At 64.7% G+C, this 10,290-nt stretch overlaps 1 protein-coding gene across 1 annotated transcript; it reads right to left on the bottom strand.

The window, feature by feature from the left end:
• Positions 1 to 412: 412 nt before the first annotated feature.
• Positions 413 to 9,133, bottom strand: MCOLN1 (mucolipin TRP cation channel 1). The gene is made up of 14 exons (XM_072848373.1): positions 9,059 to 9,133; positions 8,737 to 8,927; positions 4,953 to 5,120; positions 4,697 to 4,856; positions 4,454 to 4,541; positions 3,581 to 3,677; positions 3,315 to 3,414; positions 3,079 to 3,185; positions 2,699 to 2,848; positions 2,144 to 2,245; positions 1,780 to 1,902; positions 1,284 to 1,490; positions 1,028 to 1,158; positions 413 to 536 (listed from the first exon to the last, which is right to left on the bottom strand). The coding sequence occupies exons 1-14, from the start codon at positions 9,072 to 9,074 to the stop codon at positions 500 to 502; spliced, it is 1,677 nt and encodes a 558-aa protein (XP_072704474.1). The 5' UTR covers positions 9,075 to 9,133; the 3' UTR covers positions 413 to 499.
• Positions 9,134 to 10,290: the final 1,157 nt, after the last annotated feature.

The following is a 10,290-nucleotide window of genomic DNA, read 5'->3' on the forward strand; positions in this document are numbered from 1 at the left end:
CTGCTGGGCTTGGGGACAAGGGCAAGGACAAGTCCCCAGCACAGCCAAGGGGCTGCGGGGCTTGGGGACAAAGCCCCAGGCACATCCCTGACACTGCCAGGGGCTTCTGGGCTTGGGGACAAGGGCAGGGACAAGTCCCCGACGTGGCCAAGGGACCAGGGGGCTTCAGGATGAGGCTTCGGACACATCCCCAACGCAGCCGAGGGGGCGCAGGGCTCCAAGCTGCCCCCCAAAAACACGTCCAAGGGGGCGCAGGGCCCACGTCGAGCCCCCCGAGGGGCTGCCCAGCTCCAGTTCAGGATGGGGAACTCCGTCGAGAAAAATAACGGGGCCACAAGCGTCCATCGAGTGTCCCCAAGGTGCAGGGGACGCGGGCGCTGGCTCTGCCCACTCCATCGAGGCCCCGAGCCGGTAAAAGCAGACAATAAAATAAATTAAAAGCGCTCGGGGCCAGGGGGAGCACGGGGCACCCCGAGGGTCCGCGTCGAGGGGTCCTCCCTCAATTCACCAGCAGCGCGTTGTCCTGCAGAGGAGCCCTGCGGGGAGACGGCGTTGGTGGTAACGGGGGGAAATCCGAGGAATTTGGGGAAGGTGGCTTCGATTTTAGAAACAAGACCCAGCTGTAGGTAAAGGGAGAGGCCCCCCCCAAAAAAAAAAAAAAAACAAAAAACCAAGCAGGGTGGGAAGCAGGGAGTGACGAGGGAAGCGAGGGGGGGGATGCAGGGAGCCCACGTACCCCGGTTATGCCCACGTGGAGGGGTCCCCACGGGCACAGAGGTATTTTGGGGTGCTGGCAAGAGGCTCACCAGCACGGAGAGGGGCTGGAAATCACATTCCACGTGGGATGGGCCACGTACGAAGAGCCAGCAGGGAAAATAGCCGTAAATCCTCCTCTCCCAGCGCGCAGGAGGGAGCGGGGTAGATAACGGTGGGTCACGGAGCGTACCCAGCCCCGATCCATCGGCCAGAAGCCCCCCCCCCACCCCAACGCCCCCCCCCCCCCCCGGCACTGGCACTGCCCGCTCACCGCTCGCAGCAGCAGAAGATGGAGCAGGACGAGGCGCTATCGCGACGGTACTTGCCCGATTTGGGGCTGTCCTTGCACTGGGCGATGTAGGCGTGGAGCTGGGAGACGGGCGCTTCGCCCTCGCACTGGTGCTGCGGGGAGAGGGGACGGGGAAGCTGAATCCCTGCGGTGAGGGGGAACGGGATCCTCCCCCCTCCCCAAAAAAAGAAACCCTCAAGCCGTGAAGCTTTGCTTAAACATCAGGGTCTGGTCTTACCTTGATGGTTTCGTAAGAGCCGGTGATGAGGGCGATGAAGAGGCTGAGGACCATGTAGATGAAGAGGCTGATGAAGGTGTACAGGTAGATCTGGCTGAAGAGCCACACCAAATAGCTGTTCTGTTGCATCTCGGCGAAGGTAACGAACATGTCGTCCCCGTTGATGAGGGAGAAGAGGCACTCGGACACCATGGAAAGGGATCGGAACTGGGATGGGAGGTGACAAAGAGGTGACGCGCTGGCCCAGGCCACCGCCTTCCCCCTTCCACCGCTGGGCTGGAAGCTCCCGATGAGGGAGCGAGCGCTCCCCGACACCCTACGTGCCACCCCGATGTCGTCGCGCCACGAGGAGAGAGGCTGCGGCAAAGAGCGGCGCCGCATCTAACCCACGCTGCCGAAACGAGGATCGGCACCGCGCCCATCTCCTCCCAAATCCGCGCAGGGAATCACCCGGAGGTGGGTGAAGCCCACCCCGACCACCGAGCCGGAGCAGCACCTTGACGTGGTACGGGCCCAACACGATCCACCCGCAGAAGCAGTAGCCCAGGTAGATGACGGCCACGCAGCAGCAGAAGCGGATGACGTTGGGGAGGGCCACCCGTAGGGTGACAATGAGGATCTGGTGGAGGAAAACCAGTCGGGATTAATCCCTGTCTTCCGAGGGTGCTGGCGGGAGGGGACCCAACAGCGGTTAAAGCACCCCGAGGTCCCCAACAGAGCAGGATGGTGACGCTGGGGACACGCAGCAGCTGTAGGACGAGCCCGAGCCCGCTCAGGCCTCGGGGCCAGGCTGGCACGGCCATTCCCAGCCCTGGAAATTGTCCCCTCGGCTCCCAGGTCACCTCCCCGGTGTCACTCACGTTGTATTTCTGGAAGAAGGTGAGGTAGCGAATGACCCCGACCCAGACCAGCAGCGTGGAGGTGCCCAGGAGGATGCTGCAGACATCGTAGCTGGCGAAGTTCTGCAGGGACAGAGGCGTCACAGGCCTGAGGCATGGCCAACGCCATCCCTGAAGTCCCCAACGCCGTCCCTGAAGCCCTAACAACCCTCCGCACTGGCCACAAGCTAGCGGCGAGTGAAATCCTGGTGCCGCAAGCCACGACACAGGAGCCAGGCAGGACCCTGCCTGTCCCTTCGGTGCCATCTCCCTGTCCCAAAGGGAAAAGGGGAGCTTCTGGGGTCCCACCTGGGCCAGGACCCCCTCTGTGAACCCCTCAGGAGCGGCGTCTGTCCCCTAATTTGCTGACAGGGCTCTGATTACACCCAGGAGAGGCTGTTTCATGGCCAAGCGGGAAGGCTTTCCCCTGCCGCACAAAAACGTCCCCTCCCCGGAGCACGGGGACACCAGTGCCGGCAGCCCCAGCGCACGCAGGATCTGCAAAACCTCCAGCTTCGCTCCCCGGTGTCCCCGTACCTTGGACTCGATGCCGATCTTCATGATGGTTCCCAGCACGGTGAGGACGTCGCTGATCACCAGGAGGATGTACCAGCCGTTGAGGAACTCCATGCGGTCCGACAAGCACACGTTCTGGTTGTAACGGCGCTGGAAGAACCGGCTGAACTCCTGCATGGGGAGAAAAAAAAAAAAAATGGGGTCCTTTACCCATCGCCCGGAGAGTTTTCCCCGTCTCGCAGCACCTACAGCTTTGGCTGAGCATCCCTGTGGGGAAAGGGATTCCTCTGAAAGCCAGCAGCGCCAAAACAGCGTCCCGGTGGCAGCTCTGTCCGTCCCCACCGGTTACACCGCGGAGGGGAGCTACGGTTAGTGCCGCTTCCCGCCGTTCCACCACTCACGTGCTGCAGCATCAGGCCCCGGATGATGGAGCGAGCGCAGAGGATGAAGGAGAGCGAGCAGACGAGGATGACGATGACGTCGAAGAACAGCCGGAAGGAGTTGTCACCTGCAAGAGGAGTGGTGGCTCTTCTTAACGAGGGGGACGGCCACCCAGGAGCACCCTCAGCCCCCCACGCGGCCCTTTGGCACCCACTGGGGACAGACGCCACCTTTGTCACCCCCTCGCGGCTCCTACCTCGGCCGAAGACGCTGGGATCTTTGCACTCCTTGATGTCAGCCCGGTTGTCGAGGTGGATTTTCACCCGGCCGCTGTGCGCCTTGTTGTCGAACGTGATCTGGGGAGAAGCGGGATGGTTACCGCTCGCAAAACCATCTGGCAGCTCCTCGCTGCCGGGACGCTGCCCGTACCCGGTCCCTACGCGTCCACGAGGGCCGCTGTCACCCCCCACACAGCCCGGCTTGGATCACCCCCGAGGTGGGGAGCGGTGCCAACGCACTCACGGTGATGGTGAAGGTGTAGCAGTCGGGGATCTCGTTGTTGATGATGGTTTGGATGTTGATGGCTTTCAGCTTGAACTGGATGGTGACGTTGATGAGTCTGGGGGAAGGGATATTCGTTAGTCCTCCTCCGGGGGCTTGTCCAAGGTGGCCCAGCCCACCGAGACCCCCCCCGAATCCCCAAAATACTGCGCCGAGAGTCAAACAACCGACACAGAGGGGGTAAACACCTTCCTTGGGGGTGCGTACAGCCCCAGGAAAAGGTGTCTCCAGCTTTAGAAGAGCAAACCGCTGCCAACGTGCCCCGCCGTCGGTGAATTTTGCTTCGAAGGGGAGGTTGGACCCTCTGGAAGAAGCAGCGCCGCAAGCTACACCACATCTCTCGACGCCAGCAGTGCCGGCATCCCTCTGCCCGGCACCGGCAAGAAAACGGGGCCTGCCCGCGCTGATAATGTACCCACAACGCCAGGGCTTGGCCACGGGCTATTAAAATGCTGCCAAAAGCCAGCACAGGGTTTTGGGGAAGGGAAAACAACCCCCAACGTGGGTGTTGCAAGACAGTCGCGGTGCCTCGGGGCCAGCTCTGCAGCCGACGCCGACGGAGACGGGGCCGGAAAGCAGCTGCTTTGTTGCACAACCTCACCGGTTTCACATCTCCCTCGGTGCAAGGGTGGATTCGTTTCTATCCCGTGAGTGGTTTGTTGTTTTTTTTTAAAACCCACGGGGGCTTTTCCCTCCCGGCAGCAGGTTTCAGCACGAGGAATACCCTGCGTCGGCGTCCCCGTTCCACTCTCGCCCGTACCCTGCACCCACGGGATGGCACCAGCACCCAAACGCTGGGATGCCCCGGGTTGCGGGGAAGGCGCCGGTAATTACTTGTGAAATTTGAGGGTGAAGTTCTTGTAGCTGCGGTCCAGCTCGGGGGGCAGAGGCTGTACGTCCTCGGGATCCACTCCCAGGCAGTCTGCAGGGAGGGAGAAACACCTTCAGGGAAGCCCGAGGCCCCACGCAGACCCCTTGGGACCCTCTCAAGGCCAGGATGAGGACCAAAAACCTCCCCGGGAACCCAGCGGTGGCTGCGGGAGAAGTGACCTCAGCCCCATCGTCCCCAAAAGCCACCTGTGACAATCTTGGGGTCGATGTTGAAGGTGTCGTTGGCCGGATCGATGCGCCCTTTACGATAGTACTGCTGGCACAGCATGAGGGCCGACTGGTTCCCTCCGCTCTCCCCCCGCACGTAGGCGTAGCGGCCGATGGTCTCGTTGGGAATGGCCAAGTACTGGAGAAGGAGATGCCCTCAGGAGCTGGATGTGGCCCCGAGCCACCTCCATGTCCCCAAGCCACCTCCGCGTCCCCCTCTGCCCGTGGATCTCACCTTCTCCACGGCATAAAACATGCGGTCGTAGAGGTCGCGTTGCGTGTAGACGGCGTAGGAGTCATCCGCGCCGTCCATGTAGTCCTTCAGGAAGAGGTGTTTGAAGGCGATGGTGTTCTCCTCCTTGAACGTCACCACCATCTGGTTGCTGAGCCCAAAGAAGATGAGCTGAGGGACAAAGGAGACCACGATTAAATCCCTGCCCCCCTGGCAGCTCCACAAACAACGACACCATGGCCCAAAACGCAGCTGTTCCACCCCAAAACTGGTCGCAGGAGGCAAAACGCCATCGCTTGGGTGACCCCAAGAAGACAAGGGCCAGCTAGCACGTCCCCGAGGTTGTCCCCATCTCCACCTGGTTGCCCCAAAACCTCTTAAGCCGCCTGTTTTTCTGTGGCAAAGCTCCTCTCCCACCACAGATGGATGGGAGGACGATCTTGGGGACACGCACGCGTCCCACCACAGACGGGGGGAGGACGATCTCCTTGCGGACACACGCGTGTCCCACCACAGACGGGGGGAGGACGATCTCCTTGGGGACACGCACGCGTCCCACCACAGATGGGGGGAGGACAATCCTGGGGACACACACGTGTCCCACCACAGGCAGGCAGAGGACGATCTCCTTGGGGACACACGCGTGTCCCACCACAGGCAGGCAGAGGACGATCTCCTTGGGGACACACGCGTGTCCCACCACAGACGGGGGGAGGACGATCTCCTTGGGGACACGTGTGTGTCCCACCACAGACGGGGGGAGGACGATCTCCTTGGGGACACGCATGCGTCCCACCACAGGCAGAGGGAGGACGATCTCCTCGGGGACACGCACGCGTCCCACCACAGACGGGGGGAGGACAATCCTGGGGACACGCACGTGTCCCACCACAGGCAGGCAGAGGACGATCTCCTTGGGGACACACGCGTGTCCCACCACAGGCAGGCAGAGGACGATCTCCTTGGGGACACACGCGTGTGTCCCACCACAGACGGGGGGAGGACGATCGCCTTGGGGACACACGCGTGTCCCACCACAGACGGGGGGAGGACGATCTCCTTGGGGACACACGCGTGTCCCACCACAGGCAGGCAGAGGACGATCTCCTTGGGGACACACACACGCCCCTCCCAGTGTCACCAAACACCCCAGGAACAGGACGGCAGAGTGGACCCTGCTCTTCCTCCTCTTCGTCAGCGTTTTTTCCCCTGCCTACGTGCTCTAAACCCCTGCCCGTGCCGGTAATTAGCTCGTATTTATTAACACAAGACGCCGCTCGTTAGCATTGCTCGTTGGCAGGGCGAGGGCACGGGTGGCTCTGGGTGACACCGCTCAAAGCCTCGGGGGGAAAAAGCACCCAGGACAACACCGCAGCGCTGAGCTGGGAGCTGCTGCCTGCCAGGCAGGGTGGGCAGGGTGCAGGCAGCCAGAAAAAAGGGGGGGGGGGGGGGGTGTCCGAGGTCCCGGCACCCCGATTTCCCTCGCCGGGGACGTCACGTGCCGGTTGTTGCCTCGTGACCGCAGCCTGGCAGCTCCCAGGGGATTTTTCCACCCCGGGATGGAGCCTGGCACCCGTCCAGGAGCTGGTGACACCCTGAGCTAGGGGACATCTTTTCTGCTCCCTCTTTTTTTTGGGGGGACACACACACACCCCCCCGGCATCACCCACTTGCCTGAGACACCCCAATGTGTGACACCCGGACCCCAAGGATGTGCCACCAGGGTCACCTCAACAGACAGACACACACCCCCCGCCTCTCCCAGGGGACCTCTCCTGAGTCCCCCACTGTCCCCAAGCACCCCCACCAAGTGTCCCCAAACATTCAAGCCCCCAAATCCCCCAGCACTGCCCCCGATGTCCCCAGGCCTCGCTCGGGTGTCCCTCCTATGTCCCCATGCCCAGTGCCCACCTCAGAGGTCACCTCCTGTGCTCAGAGCCCCCCCAGGAGTGCCCGTGTCATTGTCAACCCCCAATTTCCCATGCCCCGATGTCCCCCTACCCATTGTCCCCCAGTGCCACCCTGGTGTCCCCCTCCCTACTGTCCCCATGTCCCAGGGTCACCCCACCCCAGTGTCCCTGTGCCCAGTGTCCCCATGTCCCAGGGCCACCCCACCCCAGTGTCCCTGTGCCCATTGCCCCCCAGTAGCCCCAAGCTCCTCTCCCCAGTGTCCCCAAGTCCCAGGACCCCCAGTGCCTCCCTCCCCAGTGTCCCCAGGTCCCAGGCCACCCCTCCCCGGTGTCCCCGTTCCCCAGGGCCACCCATGCCCCAAGGCCACCCCTCCCCAGTGTCCCGGTCCCCCCCTCCCAGTTGTCCCCGTTCCCTAGGGCCACCCATGCCCCAAGGCCACCCCCAGGGTCCCCGTTCCCCAGGGCCACCCCTCCCCGTGGTCCCCATGTCCCAGGGCCACACCCCCCCCAGTGTCCCCATGTCCCAGAGCCACCCCTCCCCCGTGTCCCCATGTCCCAGGGCCACCCCTCCCCCCGTGTCCCCATGTCCCAGGGCCACCCCCCCGTGTCCCCATGTCCCAGGGCCACCCCTCCCCAGGGTCCCCATGTCCCAGGGCCACCCCTCCCGGTGTCCCCATGTCCCAGGGCCACCCCTCCCCCCGTGTCCCCATGTCCCAGAGCGACCCCTCCCCCCGCGTCCCCATGTCCCAGGGCCACCCCCCCCAGTGTCCCCATGTCCCAGGGCCACCCCCCCCCAGTGTCCCCATGTCCCAGGGCCACCCCCCCCAGTGTCCCCATGTCCCAGGGCCACCCCTCCCCAGTGTCCCCATGTCCCAAGGCCACCCCTCCCCAGTGTCCCGGTCCCCCCTCCCAGTTGTCCCCGTTCCCTAGGGCCACCCATGCCCCAAGGCCACCCCCCAGGGTCCCCGTTCCCCAGGGCCACCCCTCCCCGTGGTCCCCATGTCCCAGGGCCACCCCCCCCCCAGTGTCCCCATGTCCCAGAGCCACACCTCCCCCCGTGTCCCCATGTCCCAGGGCCACCCCTCCCCCCCCCATGTCCCAGGGCCACCCCCCCCAGTGTCCCCATGTCCCAGAGCCACCCCTCCCCCGTGTCCCCATGTCCCAGGGCCACCCCTCCCCAGTGTCCCCATGTCCCAGGGCCACCCCTCCCCAGGGTCCCCATGTCCCAGGGCCACCCCTCCCCCAGTGTCCCCATGTCCCAGAGCCACCCCTCCCCCAGTGTCCCCATGTCCCAGGGCCACCCCTCCCCGGTGTCCCCGTTCCCCAGGGCCACCCATGCCCCAAGGCCACCCCTCCCCAGTGTCCCGGTCCCCCCCTCCCAGTTGTCCCCGTTCCCTAGGGCCACCCATGCCCCAAGGCCACCCCCCAGGGTCCCCGTTCCCCAGGGCCACCCCTCCCCGTGGTCCCCATGTCCCAGGGCCAGCCCCCCCCCAGTGTCCCCATGTCCCAGAGCCACCCCTCCCCCCGTGTCCCCATGTCCCAGGGCCACCCCTCCCCCCGTGTCCCCATGTCCCAGGGCCACCCCCCAGTGTCCCCATGTCCCAGGGCCACCCCCCCCAGTGTCCCCATGTCCCAGAGCCACCCCCCCCAGTGTCCCCATGTCCCAGGGCCACCCCCCCAGTGTCCCCATGTCCCAGGGCCACCCCTCCCCAGTGTCCCCATGTCCCAGAGCCACCCCTCCCCCAGTGTCCCCATGTCCCAGGGCCACCCCTCCCCCAGTGTCCCCGTTCCCCAGGGCCACCCCTCCCCGGTGTCCCCATGTCCCAAGGCCACCCCTCCCCTGTGTCCCGGTGCCCCCCTCCCCGGTGTCCCCTCACCTGGACGGTGACAAGGAGGATCTTGGCCAACTGCAGCCCCAACTTAACGGGCCGCCGCCCCCGGGCCCGGTACTTATCGCAGGGGCTCATGAAGAAGTACTTGAGGCGGCGTCGCAGCTCTTCTTCCTCCGCCACCGCCGGAGACTCCGTCGTGCCGTACCCGGGCCCGCGGCCCAGCAGCCGCTCCGTTTCTGAGGGGAAACGGCCGTTAACAGGCGGGTACCGGGGGCCTCCGCCGGGGAGGGCGGCGAGGACTGGTCCCGGTCCCGGTCCCGGTTCCCCCCACCCCCGGGGCTCAGCCCGGTCCCCGGTTGCCGCTCACCGGACGGGGCCGCCATGGCGCCGCCGCACCGCGGCTTCAGCCGCCCGCCTCACGTGACCGGAAGGCTCCGCGCTGACTCCGCCTACCCGCCCCTTTGGACCGCAACCACGCCCACCAACCGCCCAGAGCGCCGTAGCCACGCCCACTCACCACCCAGAACGTCTGTGGCTCCGCCCACTGGCTGAACATGGCCCCGCCCAATGGCTGAACGTGGCCCCGCCCACCCGCTGCTTGGCCGTAGCCACGCCCACCCGCCGCCGTTCCTGCCCCACTTCCCCTGCCTGTACCAGGACGGTGACGTGTGGCATGGGGGGACACGTCCATGGATGGTGACATGTGGCACAGGGGGACACATCTACGGATGGTGACATGTGGCACGGGGGGACACGTCCATAGATGGTGACATGTGGCATGGGGGGACACGTCCATGGATGGTGACATGTGGCACGGGGGGACACGTCCATAGATGGTGACATGTGGCATGGAGGGACATGTCCATGCCAGGATGGTGACATGTGGCACGGGGGGACACATCTACGGATGGTGACATGTGGCACGGGGGGACACGTCCATGGATGGTGACATGTGGCATGGGGGGACACGTCCATGGATGGTGACATGTGGCATGGAGGGACACGTGCATGGATGGTGACGTGTGGCACGGGGGGACACATCCATGCCAGGATGGTGACATGTGGCACAGGGGGACACGTCCATGGATGGTGACATGTGGCCCAGGGGGACAAGTTCATGCCAGGACGGTGACATGTGGCACAGGGGGACACATCCATGGATGGTGACATGTGGCACAGGGGGACACGTCCATGGATGGTGACATGTTGCATGGAGGGACACGTCCATGCCAGGATGGTGACATGTGGCACGGGGGGACACATCCATGGATGGTGACATGTGGCACAGGGGGACACGTCCATGGATGGTGACGTGTGGCATGGAGGGACACGTCCATGCCAGGATGGTGACATGTGGCACGGGGCGACACATCTACGGATGGTGACATGTGGCATGGGGGGACACGTCCATGGATGGTGACGTGTGGCATGGGGGGACACGTCCATGGATGGTGACATGTGGCACAGGGGGACACGTCCATGGATGGTGACGTGTGGCATGGAGGGACACGTCCATGCCAGGATGGTGACATGTGGCACGGGGCGACACATCCATGCCAGGATGGTGACAAGTGGCATGGAGGGACACGTCCATGGATG

The sequence above is a fragment of the Ciconia boyciana genome, chromosome 31 (assembly GCF_034638445.1).
Source record: "Ciconia boyciana chromosome 31, ASM3463844v1, whole genome shotgun sequence".
NCBI classification, from domain to species: domain Eukaryota; kingdom Metazoa; phylum Chordata; class Aves; order Ciconiiformes; family Ciconiidae; genus Ciconia; species Ciconia boyciana.

Coding starts and splice junctions, on each gene's coding strand:
- MCOLN1 (XM_072848373.1), bottom strand. Junction 4,542..4,696: donor CGACCCCAAGATTGTCACAG/GTGGCTTTTGGG, acceptor CCCTCCCTGCAG/ACTGCCTGGGAGTGGATCCC. Junction 3,415..3,580: donor GCTACACCTTCACCATCACC/GTGAGTGCGTTG, acceptor GCTTCTCCCCAG/ATCACGTTCGACAACAAGGC.